The 18,029-nt window shown below is 41.1% G+C and overlaps 1 protein-coding gene across 1 annotated transcript in view; it reads left to right on the top strand.

Annotated features, from left to right (window-relative positions):
* STARD13 (StAR related lipid transfer domain containing 13) overlaps nt 1-18,029 on the top strand; it is a gene marked incomplete at its 5' end in the record, with an annotated part of 256,335 nt that overhangs the window by 72,246 nt on the left and 166,060 nt on the right. Inside the window, one exon of the mRNA XM_082304662.1 lies at nt 13,760-13,793. Coding sequence (XP_082160788.1) covers nt 13,760-13,793 — 34 coding nt within the window. The remainder of the gene's footprint in view (nt 1-13,759; nt 13,794-18,029) is intronic.

Genomic DNA, 18,029 nt, shown 5'->3' with positions numbered 1-18,029 from the left:
CAATACACCAATTAGGAAATACTTTTAAAAACAGAATTGCAATAGCTGCTTCCCGAGTTCAGATGTTGTGTTGTGAATTAGTATAATTTTTAGTTGTTACGGTTGAATGAGTAAAACTATGCAGAGGATAGATGTGGATCAGTAGGTGCATCCTTTACTGTAGGGTTTTTCATTTTCAGAGCTGACAGCAATAATTTTCACTTTAAAAGTTTATTCTTGTTGGACCCGACTTTCAGTTCGTATAAATCAGATCTACCTTGATTTAAGACCAGCTGAAGCAATGGTGTTTTTCGTCAAATCAGTGCTTCTCAAAAGATGAATAGTGCCTTAAATCTAACTATAAAAACAAATTTCAAGCAGTGGCGATTTACTTGAATTATGAAATGGAAAACAGAGAAGGATGATGTTTGTCTCACAGTGATTAAGGACAACAAGATACTCAAGGTGATAGAAAAATCTTCATTAATTCCGTCACTGTTTAGTTGTAGTCCATGATATGCATGTTAGTGGTATAAAAATTATGCAACAAATATTGTCATAAATGTTAGGCAATGCTATGAAGTATTTCTTATTTTAATTGTCTGAAACTTGCCTAATACTACTTTTTTGGAATTATATAATCTTAAATTCAGTTCAGAGGTCTCACTGAGCTACCCAGAACAGTAACTGTGAGAAGATTGTGGAGCTTTCCACTAAAGGATCCTTGAATATTTTTAGGAAGGTCATAGTGCTTAGCTACAAAAAAAAAAAAAAAAAAAAAGAAATGAAATGTTTGTCTGCATTGCAGAGAAGCATAAAATCCGTTCATCATATAGGATCACAAGGTATGGAGATAGTTCTGTGAATATATTTGTTTTGGTTGTCCATGACAGCTGAGAAATAATACATGCCAATTTTAAAACCCCTCTGTGGGAGTATAGTTATTCTATTCTATTTCAAGAAGTAAAGTATGTCTGGTTTTGCTTTAAAATAGCTTGAGTCATTAGTACATATATTTAAATGAGTTTGAAGCTGCTTTAGGCTATGCAGGAATGCATGTGAGAGAGAGAGAGAATGAGTGAGTGAGAGAGAGCGGGAGAGAATTCAAGCCAGTTCCTAACAAATCTCTGTTCTCTTTTGTTGCAAGAGAAGGATACATGCAGGCAACTAAGTATCTCATTATGATTTTTGTCCATAATTTTAAACGTGCTATGGTGCAGAAAAGTCAAGATGTTAATGCTTCTGTACAGACATTTTATGATATCTATATGACAAGAAGTTATAAATGATAAAATAAGGTTATGGTTGTGGATACCCTGACATCTTTTACTTCTGGCTTTCAGTTAGGCTTTGGACATGTATACTAGTAGTGATACAGATGCAGAAGTTAGAGACCAAACTGATTAAGGGTTTGGTCTGGACAACAGTAATCCAAGTGCCACTGTAGGAGTGGAGATGCTCATGACTGAAGCTGAAGAACATCCATTCCTTCACTCATCAGTGCTGCACTGGCTTGCTGGAGATCACAGATTAAGCCAGCAGCACCTTCAGTGTATGGGCACACAAATTTCTGCTCTCTCAGAACCTCAGCAATTTTTGAAGGGAAAAAATTAGAAGGGTGGGTGAATCAGAGGCACATATATATATGTGTATATATACGTGTATACACTTATTTAGGGAGGGGAAGAGAGCCTAATTACGGTTCATGCATTATGTGTGTGTGGTGGTGGTGGTGGCTTCCAGCTCCAGTCTCTCCAGACTGAGTTGAGTCAAATGCAGCCCAATACCACAGTTAGTGTATAAAAATAACTGGGTTTAAGCATATGCTTAACATCAAGCATGCCTCGTCTAAATCATTTCAAACCATACGTGTGTTGGTCCTTTGCTGCATTACAGCCCCCATGTTCTTAGTTCACATGTGCATAAGGGGTTCTCAACTCGTAACGCAGCATAAATTCACCCAGCTTTTCTCACCAGGGCCATACTGCTCTGCATCATCGCGGCAGGTAAGGCAAAAGGTACGGCAAATGACTGGGAACGCAGAGTTTTGAAGTTGCTTAGGTGTTTATGTGGTAGTTATCTGAATTGCACCTGGGCATTTGCTGACAGCAGGAGAGACAGTGAACCCCATTGCAGAGGTAAATGTATACTTTTCTATGAAAATATTAACTTTACAACCATCACACAAATTCGTTGTCCTTTATTTAGTAAGGAAGAAATTCTTCACTATGAGGGTGGTGAGGCACTGGAACAGGTTGCCCATAGAAGCTGTGGATGCCCCATCCCTGGAAGTGTTCCAGGCCAGGTTGGATGGGGCTTTGAGCAATCTGGTCTAGTGGAAGGTGTCCCTGCCCATGGCAGGGGGGTTGGAACTAGGTGATCTTTAAGATCCCTTCCAGCCTAAACCATTCTATGATTCTAACATTTATACGGGTTGAAGAGTTCATTTTGAAAATAAACAGCATAAGTTGATGTACATCACAGTTAAGTGTTTGTTTTCTTACAGGCCACACCAGCATTTGCAATGGAGTAGTCTTTTCTGAAATGTCTTGCATGCATTTACTGTGAGGTGGTGAGGTAGAGGGCATCACCCTACCTGGTGCTGATGATACTGAAAGACATTATGTTCTTTCTTAGAAAGGGAGAGCTGTGAAACCTCCCAAAGGGAAAGCTTGTCATTTGCATGGGACAAGCAGCCATGGGAAAGATTTTTCTTTAAGTCTAGTATAAAAGCAAACTGATAAACAAAGACAAAACCACACAGGCAATCAAAGAAAATTGATCAGAAATTGAAAAGGATTTACAGCAGGTTTCCAATACTGAAATGTCATATAAAGATTAAAATCTATAAAGTAATTACAAGATACAAACCAATCAGCATCTCTGCTTCTCCTAAGGGCATCAGCACTTGCTGGGACACTAGAAGAAGCAAAAATGCTACTCAACATTTCCCCACGCGTGTTCTCGGGAAGAATGCTTCTGCTATGCACAATTTCCATAATTTTCAGTAACTCTTTTGCATAAAATACTTTATTCTTCACTTTCCTCTACTTTGTTTTTTACTGAAAACTGACCATTAAACAAACCTCTTTTGTTTTGTTTTTCCTCAAGAAGCATAAAATGTGGACCAAGATTTTAACCATTTGCTAATACTTCAATTTACTGGGAAAAGCGGATTTTTGGTTAAGGTTATATTACAATGATTAGTTTTCTTGACAGTGAAGGAGAATACTAGAAACCCACTTAGAGCCTAGCCATCATGAAACATTTCTGTGGACACTCGATAGTGAAAACAAACAAACTGCTGCTAATGGCAGTCTGAAGTTCATTCTCAGCTAAGTACTACTCTGGGCCAAGCTAAAATAACACCACAGCTCTAGCCAGAGCTCACAGGGCTTGGTTTTCATGTTCTACCATGAATTACTGCTAACTGCTGTTTGCTTTAGAAGTCACTCATTTCCCATAGCAGGATAGCACAGTCCCCAGCTTTCATGCCTCTCTTTGTTGTTGTGTGACCTCTTGTACCTTTTCCACTTCATTTTATCTTTAAAATAGATACAGCACTTCTTCCTACTCAAGAGGGTAAAAATGATAGCAATGTGTGACTCACCGTATTGTTCCAGGATTGTAAAAAACAGGGACTGCTCTCGCTTCTCACTTTTGTCCATCTCCATTTGGCAGTCATTGCGCTTCTTTTTGTCTTTCTTCCTCCCACCTCCGCCCCATCACATTTCCACCTGACCCCCGCACATATATTGTGACAACTACGTTATCTCCAGGTTTTATTCATGTCTTTGTTTATACAGAAGCATAACTGGTTATCTTAACGCAAGACTGAGCATTAACTGATATTTGCACAGTTCTGAGCATGTTGATGTTAGTCCTGCTGCAGAGTCGAGAGTTCAAAATGACTAAGAGCTCCTGGGACTTGCCAAAGGTAAAAGCATCATAAAGAGAACATTTTTTTCTTTTCATCAGAACCAAATTTGCTGAGACATGGCAAAACTGTATCCTGTAAGGAAGGTACCACACAAGGTGGGTATTGGGAATTAGGCAGGATGAACTGAACATTCAGGACACCATGTAGACCAAACTTGTATATGTGTTCCTCAAACTGTTCCCTTGGCTAAACTTTCGAGATTGCCTGTACCTGCTTTGCTCCTGACTATGCAAGAACACAATACCAAACTGTCAGGTTAGATTTGAATTAGATTTTAAAATATTCACTACTATGAAAGCCTATTTAAAGGCAAAAAAGTGGGAAGTGTTATGGAAAGTTTGTGTAAGTGAAAGAGAGGGGAGTACACCACCATGTTTTGCTGAGTGGGACCAGACCAGTTTGGCTGCCCTGGTCACCTTGAAGGGACGAGGGGCATCTGTTTCTGCAGTGGGATGCCTGCAGTCTGTCTTGCAGGTATAACCAGCTGGCCACAAAGTGCAAAATAGTGACAGCAGATAAGCTGTTGTCACAGCTTGCTTTGGTTAGAATGTAATTTAGAATCCCTGAAAATTTAAGAAAATGACTGTGGATATGCTACAGCAAAGTAACATTCTGGACTTTAAAGTATCTACATTTCTGAAAAATATTTGATTTTTAACTGATCAGAGCTCTTTTCTAAATTAATTCTAATGGTCTCCAAAGTCACAGGTATCATAAAATCTTTGAAGGTGAAGAAGGTATCTGACCTTATGATACCTTGGGGTCCTTTTTTCATGATTTGAAATAGAGATATTGGGAGAAATAGTTTTTCTGTTCTATGAAATATTTTGTCAGTTTGTAAATTTCCTTATCTGGTTCAAGATCACAGGCCAAGACCAGATAAAAATGGTTTTGTGGATTTCTTATATAACGTAGCATAGTTAGTTAAATTTTAAAGTAAACATATTTTAAACACAGAAAGGCATTTTTTCTTTGAAAGCTATCAAAATGAAACATTTCAACAATGTCAATAATTTGCTTTTTTAATTTGATAATTTGCTTTCTCTGTTGAAAAGTTGTGTCAATTGAATTTTTAAATGGAAAAAAGGTGTGGAAAAATTCCTCAGTAATTGCAATCTCCAGCTTGCCACTTCTGCTGATTCTGGTATCATTGCTCTCATCCTTCTGTGGGATTTGTGGATCAGTTGCAAACCACAGCAACATTTATTTTCCCTAATGTGAATGTTGGTATCTGAGCATATGTTGTATAGCATAGTCAGCGACAAAGAGGCTCTTCTCCACACAGTGGCTTTTCACTATTCATTAAATAGTAGGAAAAGTTTCATGTTCAAATTTCAACTTGTCGTTCTGGGGCCAAATTTAGGAGACCATGTAGGTAGCTCTTCAGGGCTGTTGCTTCAAACTGCCTGTAACATTTGCAATGTCAATCTTCTGTCATAGCCGGGTAGGGCATCCATGAAGGATGGAGAAGGAAAATCCACCTGCGAAGACCACTGCAGAATAGCAATAGTGTCATGTTATCCCGTAGAGGAAATCACAGGAGAAGCAAAGGTAATATAGAATGGTGATAGCAAAAAAACAGTGTTACAGAATATTGAACAAAGCACTCGCATCAGAGCAACCTGTCAGACAGAGGAAATGGGAGCTGTAACAGAGATCTCATGATGAAAGCAACAAATTAAACAGCAGAAACTTTTTTGAAATCAAGTTAACGTTCTGCTGCTTTTGTTTCCCATTTGTCGAGACGAGTGCCAGAGCTGGTGGAAGATGAATAGACATGGCCAGCTGAGCCACAGGGATGAGTGGCATCTTCCAATCTGATGGCAAAATGAGCAGCTGGACTAGTTTAATATCATAACAAATACCGTAGAGGCACACCCTAACACTCACTGCAGGTGGCTGCACCTCATGTATTGGAACCAAATCCTCCTCAATAAAAATTCAGGTATAACCACCAGTGCCGTAATTGCTTGACATTTTGAAATCATATTAGCAGCTGCTGGAAGTACAAATCTCCCTGGTCTGTTAATATAATACATTTTTAAAGTTAAATATGATAAGTTACAGTTACTAAAATGCATGTTCCTTTACCATGAGTCTTTCATCTTGTTTTCCTCTGATTTCACTTTGAATATTGTTGAAATGGTTTTCATTGTTACGGACTTTCTTATCGCCCTGCTCCACTTACTCTAAACCTTTTTCTTTAATAAGTCATTCAAAAGTTTTCACTGTAAAATAGGTTTCAGCCAGTTTTCTATTTGATCAAAGCTTTCAAAACTACAACAACATGAAATGTCACATTACTTTCTGGACTTTTATCAATAGTACATGGACAGAATAGATACAGATTTGTAGCAAACAGAAGAAAACAATTGAATAAATCTTTCTTTCTGTGTCAGTGCTTTTCAAAGCAGCACTGATCTTTGTGTAAAATTTGAAAGAAATACTTAGAAGAAAGTAAAATGCATTTTAAAAACAGGTCTTATTTTGCCAACTAAAACACTAAACTAGGGAAAATAATTTTCAAATGTTCATTAAATGTTCTTTAAAGCTGTGCAGAATGATTAAATATGCTTTTATATCTGTAGGCAATATTTACAGTATTTCATCTTTTTAGAATACAACTCAGCATATGAAGTCTAGGGCTTTCAAAAGACATTTCTGTGTCCTCTGAATTCTTTTGGATGCTTGAATCCCTTGGGCTCATTTTAGAAATATCATCATAAAATATTAGAGTTCGATTTTCTTTGCACAGGATTAAAAGGTTCTATATGCTAGATCCTCAGAGAAACCATGAAAAAGGCAACTTGTATGATTTTGCTCATTTAAAGCAAAGAAAGAAATTAGAATCCCTGAATTAGTCTTTCTGCATGTCAGCTACAGAGAAACTCAGTTTATTTTATTTACATTTCTTTCTTGACAACCCCTTGAAACTTTACATAGCGCTCAGGAAAATGAGATGAAGTGTCAGAGGTTTAAAATGTCTGTGGAAACACTGTGTCTGCAGTGCTTCTACAGAACTGGGCTCATTTTTGACCGGTTCAGTTCCTTTTCGATAACACGCTGAAGTGCAGGTTAGATAGCAGCAAACATCTCAATGAGCTATGCTAAAAAAGGGAAGAAGCCTTAGAAATCCTTCCAAGTTGCATCGAGTTTTATAAATATTAATTTATAAAACCGGCCAAATCTCTGCTTTGCTGAGGTATACGTACCCGTTAGTTTCAAGCAAGCTGATGATACATATTTCAACTATACATGTCTTTTTTGCAGTAACTGGAACAATATTAATTATTTTTTACATATTTGTACAGCTTCAAAAATATGGAACATTATTATATTTGAGGATACCTGAAGTAGCCATCTGTCACTATGACAGCTGTGCTATAAGCTAACATAGGGAAAATATTTTTAATGTTAAATTGTTTAGGATAGGTATATACAAGAGAGAGTGCTGAGGGACCCCGCAGAGCAGAATGAGCATGCCTGTCCTCTGTAGCACTTGGCCATGGCTCTCCACTGTGCTCTTTGTGGTCTCCTGTTGTCCTGTGACTCAACTATTATTTTTCGTATGGGATCTTTTGTACCCACAGTGAAGTGAAAGCTGTGCTGCAAGCCACGAGGTGAGGGGTTTAGGGAATGGACACATGCTGCATGCTGTGGAGTACGGCATGAGGAGGTGTCTAAGAGTACAAAGGATGCAGAGGTGGTGCTGGAGGACTCCGCAGGGTGGCAAGAGGCAGATCTAGAGCAGAGTCTACCTCCATTCTGCCACCTGGGAGCAGTCCCCAATCTCTTGAACAATGCTATGGTTTAATTTGTAGGTAGTTAATTGGAGCATTCAAAACAGAGCTAGGGCTGACCCAGCAGTTACACAGTGTGGATGATCAAGGGCTCATAAATGCACCCTGGGCTTTGGGTCCAGCAAGGGCACTCTGTCCAGTCCAGTAACAAATACCCCTGCTGAAGCTAAGGTTCATGTGAGCAGCAAGATTGCCTGGATCAGTGCTGTGCATATTCTTAATATCTTACACTGTTTTAAAATACCATGATGAAAATAGCATAAAAACATTGATTTCTTAATAATGTTTTCTTATTCCAAATATTACAGAGTCTAGAAAAGGGGACCTGGACCCAGGTTTCCCCACTTCATAGAATAGAACGGAATCATAGAATGATTTGGGTTGGAAAGGATCATCTGGTTCCAACCCCCCTGCCATGGGCAAGGACACCTTCCACTAGACCAGGTTGCTCAAAGCCTCATCCAGCCTGGCCTTGAACACTGCCAATGATGGGGAATCCACAACTTCTCTGGGCAACCTGTTCCAGTGTCTCACAACCCTCACAGTAAAGAATTTCTTCCTAATATCTAATCTAAATCTACCCTCTGTTAGTTTAAAACCATTACCCCTTGTCCTATCACCACACTCCCTGATAAATAGTCCCTCGCCATCTTTCCTGTAGGCCCCCTTTAAGTACTGGAAGGCAGCTGTAAGGTCTCCCTGGAGCCTTCTCTCCTCTGAGCTAAACAACCCCAACTCTCTCAGCCTGTTCTCATAGAGGAGGTGCTCCAGCCCCCTGATCATCTTTTGTGGCCCTCCTCTGGACACGCTCGAGCAGATCCATGTCTGTCTTATGCTGGGGACTCCAGAGCTGGATGCAGTACCCCAGGTGAGGTCTCACCAGAGTGGAGTAGAGGGGCAGAATCACCTCCCTTGACCTGCTGGCCACACTTCTGAATGAGCAAGTGGACTTGCTCAACTGCAAAGCAGGGAGCTGCTTACCCTTCTTTCTTTCTTTGACCCTATCAGTCATGAACAGTTTGCATTGCAATAGCTCAGCTTCAATGGAAGAAATTGAGAATTTCCACTTCCCCCTACTTTCTAACCTGGTGAGGAGGCCAACATGTGATGCAGCAGGTATGAGGCTGAATCCCATCCAACCAAGAAGATCCATCTTCCATGCCTCAAGTGACTTCTCTAATAACGCTCAGGCTGTATATTAAACATGGTCTCCAAGAACACCTCCACAGTGGCTGTATTTTAAAGGAAAATTATGACCCCAGTTGTCAACCTTTGAAGATACAACATAAGCACCTAAATCCAGCAGAGGTTTCAAGCCTGTACCAAAGATCGGTGCCAAGTCTCTGAGAGAAATCAGATTTCAAACACAGCGGTCTCAGCAGTGTTTTCTACGGGATAACTTCAATATTGCCATTATTCTCAGCTGACTAACGCTCTCTAGGGAACTTGCAAGTTTAATCCAGACTGAAGATCTCATTGCTGGGGCCGGGCAACTTCAAGTTAAGGCTGACATTGCTGAGTGTCATAATATTACTTCCCCTTTTGGGCTGTAGAATTTTATTTTGAAGTAGTAAGTAGGATTTTCTTTCCTTCTGTCATCATCTTTCTGAAAGGATCTAATAAACCTGCTAATCAGATGATTGAGTTTTGCATGTGGATTGCTGGTTTGCTCCTTTAGAACTGTCTGTATGTCTCTTTAATTAAAGCCTAGCAGATTATTAAATCGCTGGAATGAAGAACCAACAGGATTTTTAGTCTTTATACTTTGCAGGACCTTTTCCAGCTCAGAGTGCTTTCCTTCTGTATCAGTTAACCAGTAAGAAGTCATACAGATTTATCCTTTTTTCCGCTGAAGGAAGTGGTGTGTTTCAGAGTGGTGCTGCTTGGTTGCTCACCGCAGAACGTACGCTTGCAGAATCCAAAGCCTTTTTTATTAACAGCAGATGTCAAGTAGTCCTGTCAAAATGCCAGGGTTTATTTGATAGCAGTGATATTTTTTATACCATATCTATGTTGAATAGATTCTCTGGCTTTTTATTAAACAGAATTAAAAGAATTATTTGTGTGCTGGACAGATACACTAATTACCTTTTTTTTTGGAGAATGTGATTTCCTGAGAGTGAATGATTACAGTTTGACAGGTACTCTGAAATACCAGTGACAGATTTGGGCATATTTGAAATTAGAGCATAAAATAGCTAATAGCTAATAACTAATAGGAGCTGATGGGGAAGAGGGAAGCAAAAGACTTGGATACAAAATGGTCTTCTTTTTTCTTTTAAATGATATATGATATTATGGGATTGGCTGGCATTGCAGAATCCCTGTGCTGTTGCAAATTAAAATGGTTTTGAAGTTGCTCAAGTCAACCATTTCGTATTCATCTTCCGTGTCAGAAAAAACCTTTTATGTGACAATAAGCTTACTGGGACATTATTAAATCATTTAATCCAGTTGTTTGATGAGTTCCTTGCCCTGATCACTTATAACCATGAAAGATTATGTATACATCAGAGAAACAATTTTTTGATGAGTGTGTTTATTTTGCTTGTTGAGTTTATAATGCTGCTGTTTGGCTTCTACCTTCACTTCCACTTAATCCAAGGAGTTCATTTGAGTAATTTGTTTCCACACAGAATGCCTTGCAGGAAAATCTTTCAGGTTCTTTATAAATGCACTATATTCACTTTCCTCCCGCCGATAGATCCACAGTCTTTCTTCCCTCCTTTGCTCTGTGCCCCAAATAATACACTTTATCACATGCATGGCTCTGTAAATGAAAGGTGGCTTTAATGGGATCACTCACACACTTAAAGGTGTCCCTGATTTTAGATATCTGTTGAACAGAGATGTTATTTTCATCTTGCTCTACAGGGTTCAGATTCAGGTAATGATTTCTAACAAATTCTCTGGGCATCTTGTTCATCTGTACAGGACCCATAAATTTAGTGCTATGGACTCGGAGGCTGTGTTGATAGGGCAACATAAATGTGGGCCAGGGACCAGTCCCGCGCCCAAGGCCAAGTGGCACCGGGTGTCCCCTCATCCCCGCTGTTGAGGGCATGCTTTCCAATAGCTGGCTTGCTCTGAGCAGAGCTCTGCAGAGCAGTTCCTAACAAAGCCAGAGCTGCTGAGTCAGGTGGACAAAGCCAGGTACGGTGCTTCAGCCTCATCCATGGCCATCTTTTATTTAGCAGTGTAGATGAGCCCTCTGAGCTTCACTTCACTGCGAGTCATCCCTTGAACTAGCTGCACTGCTGCTGAGGGTAGATTTGCCTGATTCACAAGGCTGGCTCATCCTGCTCTGATCATAAAGCAAAGAAAGAGTAGTGCCACACAGGCAGGCTTCTCAGGGACCTTTGCTTGCGTAGGTGAATGTGGGATGGCCCCGCTGAGACACGGGGCTGCTGAGGGGGGAGAAACAGACCCAGTAGCTAATAAATTTCTGGTTTCTGCACACTAGTTTACATGCTTCAGCAAATAAAACGTGGTTATATCAGCAGAGTGTATTTGTCTTTGGCTTCTGTTTGACACTTCCACTTGCAAAAATTGCTACAGCTGGAGTTGTAAGCAAATGATTTCTTTATTATTCATAGCAGCAGGTGCTGCAACAGCCTTTTGGCTAGAGTTGTACTCTCTGGGTCCAGAGTTTCTATATATTTGATTAGATGGTGCCATGCTGCTCAGATGGGATGCTAGTCCTCCAATAAATGTATTTTGTTATACAATCAGTTATATAGTGCATTATCATTATTATTTCCATAAATCAATTTTAGTTGGCAGCTTTCTATTGCCACTTGGGATTGTTCCAGCAACAATTTGCATCCTTCTTGTATGGCATCCTAAAAAGATTTTGGAAGTTAACATAGCCTGGGTTTGATTTTATAATAGCTGGTGCCCTTCTGGCTGCGCTAGAACACAGAAACCAGCTATCCAAGCAAGACTGACATATTTATTTTGATTCACATATCGTTTATGTATTCTTCAAGAATTGCCTATCCCAAGATTCAGTATGGCAATTTAGGCACCCGCCTCCAGTGTGCTTATGCCAGCACTGCGATGCTAAAAATCAGGTGCCTGTCCCCAGCAGGGTGATTGAGAACAACGTGGCTCACTGCACAGCAGAGGGGCAGAATGATGTTCCACATGCAGAAAGGCAGCCCCAAAACCCAGCACACTGATGTGGGACCTGCCTTTCCCTTGCCAATCGACACAGCGTGTGTCTGAATTTCCCACTCCTCTATGGAAATGAGATGCTTCTGACTCACTGACTCCTTAAGTGGTGCTGCTAGAGAGATTTTGGCTTGTAGTGCTGTAGTTCTGCTCCTTACTCTTTGCAGAACGGCCCAATGTATAAAGACTTGGGAAATAAGTTTAATTTCCTTTTCAGCCAGATGGGAATCAGAAGCACATTCTCCCTTTCTAGGCTGTAGAAGACCTAGGGGGAGGCGAATCCTCCAGCCTCTCTAAGAGCAAGAGTGGAAGAGGTCTGGCACAAGGGTCTGTGCAGGTACCACAGAGCCCGGCACTGGTGAGCCCTCACTGGGGAAGGGGGCTCAGCTCCAGTCTCCTGTGGGCATTTCACCATGGCTAAAAATCAAAAAGGAGCCTGGAGGAAATCTATACAAATCAATTCAGTCCAGGCAAGCACGCAGCAGTGTGCATGAGCCAGAGCTGGCCTCAACTTGGAGCTAAAGCCAAGCTACAAATTGCCATTAACAAAACTTGATTTGGACTCAGCCACTCCTTATTTTCCCATCTAGAAGTGGCCACCTCGCTTGGTGCCTGCTGGCTAAAGACAGGCTGACTTCAGCTGCTGCTCAGGCAGAACTTCAAATGGAGCAAGAGACTTTTTTACAGTGAAATTGCCTTGCAGAAGGGAAAACAACTGTAGTCTAGCTGTGCTTTTCCTATTATTAGGAGAGATGCTTAACCAATTCAGTTCCGTGCTTAGAGGAGGAATTTTCCAATATCTCAGTAAAATTCTTCACTAAATAAAAGGTAAATAAAAAACATGTTTTTATAGACAGATTCCTATCAAGGCTGCAGAGGCAATATGACTGAAGAGATAATGGAGCGCTTGGTGCATCTGATGGAAAGGTGCAGATGGTTGTCCATATGGGGACAAGCAGAAAACAAGAACAGGGAATGTGTCACTGCGAGGTACAGGAGTGGCTGCCTTTTCAGCTGGCTGTAGACTGGGCACTTCACACCTATGAGTTCACTGGTATCTGGAAGTATCAGTTCAGCCTTCTGTTTAATTAAAAAAAAAAAAAAAATTAGGTGCAGTTTCACCCATTATGCTAGTTTGATTTACAGGCTGCATTGCTGGGACAGTTGATGGATCTATCATATGAAAGGAGAATGGGTGATATGCATTTAATCACTGGCATCAACCTCCTGGTTTGGGAACTGAAAGCTGTTAAAGAGAAAAGTAATGGACCAAGAGTTGCATCCAAGTATGACGTTAATGGTACCACTTTCAGTTAGCATGGCAGACCCGAAGCAGGGAGATGAAAAACATGAAGAACAGAACACAGCAAGTCACTTTGGCCATGTCCCTCAGACAGAGGGACCCTCTCCTGGTCACAGATGAATAAGCACCATCACTCTGCCGCTCCAAGCTGCGACAGCCACAGTGTCCTCTGTTTCCCACCTGTCCGTACGGCTGCCCACACGTGCCTCGCCGGCAGCCTGTGTGCTGCCTCACCAAGCCCCAACGGCATCGTGAGACACTTTCAGGCATGTTCCAGTGTGCTGGACCTCATATATCCTTGCAGCACGTACCCTGCTTGTGCAGAGACTGCTCCTAAGCTCACTCCTGCAAGACAGGTGAACCTGGTTTGGGAATGGGCAGCAGGTTGTCCTTAGCAAGCAACACTAGACATTCCCCATGATTTTGATTGATGAGCTCTGGATTTTATGCCCTGTGGTGGTGATGATGTTTAAGAATGACATGTATTGTCATCCTGAAATGTAGAACTTATTTGAAGGAAAAAAATGTATAGTTATTAAACAAAAACTAATTTATTTCTTACAGGTGCTGTTTCAGAAGCTGTGTAAGGAAAAAGCAGGTAAGACACTGCATTACTTCTTGAAAGGTTCTTGGTGGCTTGTGTAGACATGCATGCGTTGATGGAAGACCCATGGGAATCTCTGCTATTCTGAGTTTTAGTTATTTCATGCAGTTGCTACGGTCACTTCCATGCTGTTGTTCATGATGTAGTGGTGTAGGATTTACATGGTTCTTAGGAAAGCTGCTAATTCAGCAACTTGCGACTTACGCCTTGCAAAGTGACTTATGAAATAAGAGGGATAAATCCAAGTATTTGTTATTGGTGTCAGAGTGGGACTAAAGGGCTTGCCGTGGCGCTGGCGGGCATAAGGTGAGTCAAGGTGAGGGGTACCTTAGTGCATTTTCTGGCTCAGTGCTTGCACAGCAGCCGAATCTGGTGAGGCTCGTTACAAAGGCACATTTTCCAAAATATGTAACACCCCCACGGTCCTTTTCCCCAGTGGCAGAGTCACGGTGCCCGCATCACACCTTAGCGTGAGCTCACTAGCCGGTTAATGCGGTTGTCAATATTAACAGCATTGGTGAGTTTGACTATTCTGGGTAAATTATTTAGTTACAGCTGAGGCACCAAGATCAGAGCAGTAAGTGGAGTTAAAGGAATGGATACCCTGAACCCCACGTACGTTAGCATGCCAGGAGCTGAGTAAAGATTTGGATAGACAGATATACACACAGAGATCCTGATTCAGCAAGATACTTAACATGCAATTAAAGCCGCATTTGACAAAACCAATTCATTGCAACAGGGAGTAAGCAACTGCTTGGATGATTTGCTTAATTGAGGGTAAATGTCCTTATTAAATTGTAATGAAGCACAATTAAGAAATACAGAGAAAATAAACTGCTTCCCAGGATGGGGGTTACTGGAATTTAATAACAGCCCCACAGTTTTGCAAAAAGAAATGTCCCCAGAGTCTAAGTGAATCCTCATTCTCACAAAAGCCTTTGCCAGCTAGAAATAGTGCAGTCATAAAACAACTGACCTCCGGAGTCACCTATTTCTGACTGCTTTTTCTGTTTCAGTAGTCAATATGTGCGACAATTAAAACAAAAGCAATTGGACATCGTTGTTGTAATTATCCCTCTGTCCCGAGATGACTTAGCATCTTTTCTTGGCCTGAAGGACTACTTTAAGCCAGTTTGCTAACTCAGTGATTTCTTCCTGCTCAGAGCAGCATCTGTCTCTGCTCTAAATTGCATCCTCACTCCTTTCCAAGGGCCACCTTAACTCTGTTAGAAGCAGATGAATGAAGCCTTTTGCAGCCAATGTCACTGATTCAGTGGCTCTGCTAGCAAATGTGCTGACTTAGCAAAATGCCAGCAACCCTGGTCTAGAAAACTCAGGTCTCTGTCAGCAATTTTGCCCTCATGTGCTTAACATCAGGTCAACAAAACATGAAGGCTGTTGAGCATAGTGTAAATATAAGTATTTTTATTCAAGGTCTGTGCACATTAACATTTTCTGCTTTATGAGTTGTATGTGTATTTATTCCGTGATGGTATTTGCCAATGAAACATATGCCTGTGCTTTTCCAAAGCTAAACAAATCCCATCAGTTTTGAGACTGATTTAGCAATTGTTTTTATTGTTTTCATTGCTTGGATCAAAACCTCTCTGTGATATTGAATGCTTGCTTTATAAAGAAAAGGAAAAGACACCAATGGCACATAAACTTTAAATAAAACTGATTATTTTAGCAGTGCTCCCATTTTTTACTATGATTAATTTTTGAATTGTTTTACTTTTATGATAGCATTAATTTTGTCACCAAAAGAGATAAAGTTTGGCACCCATCTTCACAGTAAAACACGATGGTTGAAAATTTGATAACTGCAGACATGAAAGAAGAATGACAGGTCATTTTCTGACACAGTTTGGTCACTGAGGTGGAACTTTAATCATGGAAATCTAGCATATGATAGAGCTGGTAATAAATTTATCATTAAAATGCTTCTGGCAGAAAATGCCCATTTCTTCAAACTGAACCATTTTACAAGAAAAGGTTAGCATCCATTAATTTCTGTTTCAAATCATTTCTGTAAAACAGGTGCGCATGTCTTGACATCTGATGATCTAACAGTTTTCAAAGTCAGAAGTTTTGATTTCTATTTGGCTTTGAAACTTTTGGCTTTGAAATTTGTTAAGTTAAAAAATTAAAAAAAAGGGGGGGGAAACATGATTTAAATTTAAAAAATGGCCAAATCTATGTCTTGGACTGAGGGACAGGGTTCGTTCCAGATTTGCAATTCCTAAATGTTTCTGATATTTTCTCTCCTTTCTGGATAAGAAATTTTTTTCTGTTTTGGAATTTCTTGCATGAGAAGAACACCCATCCTGCCCATATCAGCCATGAACAGAACACAGCACTCTTCTGCTCAATTTAATTTTCTCCACCATTTTCCTCTTACATTATCACTTCTTATTCTTTCTCATTCCCTTTTGTCTTTCTTCTTCTGACCTCTTTCTTGGGAAAAGCACTCTCAAACTAGAGCTCTCAAGGCCCAAAAGAGTCATTTCCCGGAGTACCAGTGGGTCATAGCGGGGCAGCACCCTGCCCTCCCCACCACACAGCATCAACTGTTTTGGATGGAGACGGCCCCTCTAACCCCATCCCAGCAGGAGATGGGGATGCACGGGGCACCTCAGAGCTGCTGCAGCCAGGGTGGGGGGCTCCTGCAGCCCTTCTTCCAGGGCTGGGCTCTCCTTAGCCTCCTTGGCTTCTAGTCGTTCTCCACGTAAACCATATTTGTGTGTGAGAGGGAAAAAAGCCCTGCCCTTTGGACTGTTGTTTTCTCTCTTGCTTGCATTTTCTTTTACAATTTTATTTTTTTTTACAAATAAATGCAATATTTTGGGGCTTCCATTCCCTGGATTTGCAGTGGATGCCTTGCAATATGTTAAGCAGGATACCTGAAATGTGTCCTAAGAAAAGCTGCAGCTGCACAGACCACTCAGCCACCCCAGGGAACCTCCTTTGAAGTACCAGTATTGCTGGCAGTGTTGCTGCGTGCTAACCAGGCCTAGTACTGTTATTTCCAGATGGTACTGGTACTTTTAACACTGGTACTTTTAACAGTGCATGCACTGGAAATAATAATGATGTTCTAACCATTAAAAAAATTGTGCATTAGGAAAAAATATTAAATAATGGTAAGACATGACTCTAGAGGCATGAATTTATTCTGATTTCTGTTTTCTTTAATAGTGGCAGGGTGTAGCATGAGCCAGTGGCTCCCTGGGGACCAGGGACAGACATGGGAACAAGGTCAGACACAGCTCCAGGATGGCCAGGCAGGGCCCTGGAGACAGGGATGGGCCACGGATGGGATGAGATGTCCATCTGCAGGTCGGGTCCCATGGCTGGGCAGGGCTGCGGCAGAGCTGGAGAACAGACAGCCCTGTTGCAGCGTCGTGGAGCTGGGATGGACAGCCCTGGGTTGGGCTGAAACAGGGTTTCCACAAAGACTTGGAAATTTATATATTTATATAATTGCACACTACTAAGTAAATGCAGCGTTCTTAGGAGTTAGACCTAGGTTGCAAACATGGTGTCACCCGCATCCTTTAAGATGTAGTTAGCAAAGTGCAAGGGACAGTTGCAAGAGAGAACAAACGCTTTGGAGTGGAAATGCTGGTTTTCATGTAGACAGGCTTACCCTTGGTCTGTAGGTTAGCAAGTTGTCTGTCGGCTTTCTGCAGAAGCAGTAGACAGGAAGATGATCCACACTTGTACTCCTTGTACGTGATGGCATGAATAAGCAAGTTTTATGAATATGTAAAAAATATCCTATCCTGTGGCTTTACCAAGATCCGTGAAAACGCCAGCTTCATGCACTAAACCCTACTTTCTTTGAGAATGAACATGGCTATCCTGGTGGTAACTGTGGTTCCAACCATTGAACCATGTTCCTGCTGTCATTAATAGATGATGTCATTAATAGGACTGCACCAGTCCCATCTCCATGCAATAGGCCACTCTGTTCAAGTCAATGCTTTTCTTCTCATATTGCTAGGTACCTAACACTAAACCCAATCTGCACCACCTATCTCTCTTCTGGACTTGTAACCCAGGAGGTCCTAATTGTCTGCTGTGGTACTACAGAGAACACCTTGGTTAGCTGCTCCTCTTGCCATCAGATTGCTGCTGGGTTTTTAGATAGCCTGTGGCAGTCACTATCAAAACCTGGCTGACTGATGCTATGCATCTTTACTGTCTCCTAGTATATCTCTTAGT

The sequence above is a fragment of the Platalea leucorodia genome, assembly GCF_965183815.1.
Source record: "Platalea leucorodia genome assembly, chromosome: 2".
Classification (NCBI taxonomy): Eukaryota; Metazoa; Chordata; class Aves; order Pelecaniformes; family Threskiornithidae; genus Platalea; species Platalea leucorodia.
Note: the sequence above shows the minus strand (reverse complement) of the source record. Positions and strands in the feature narration are given on the sequence as shown.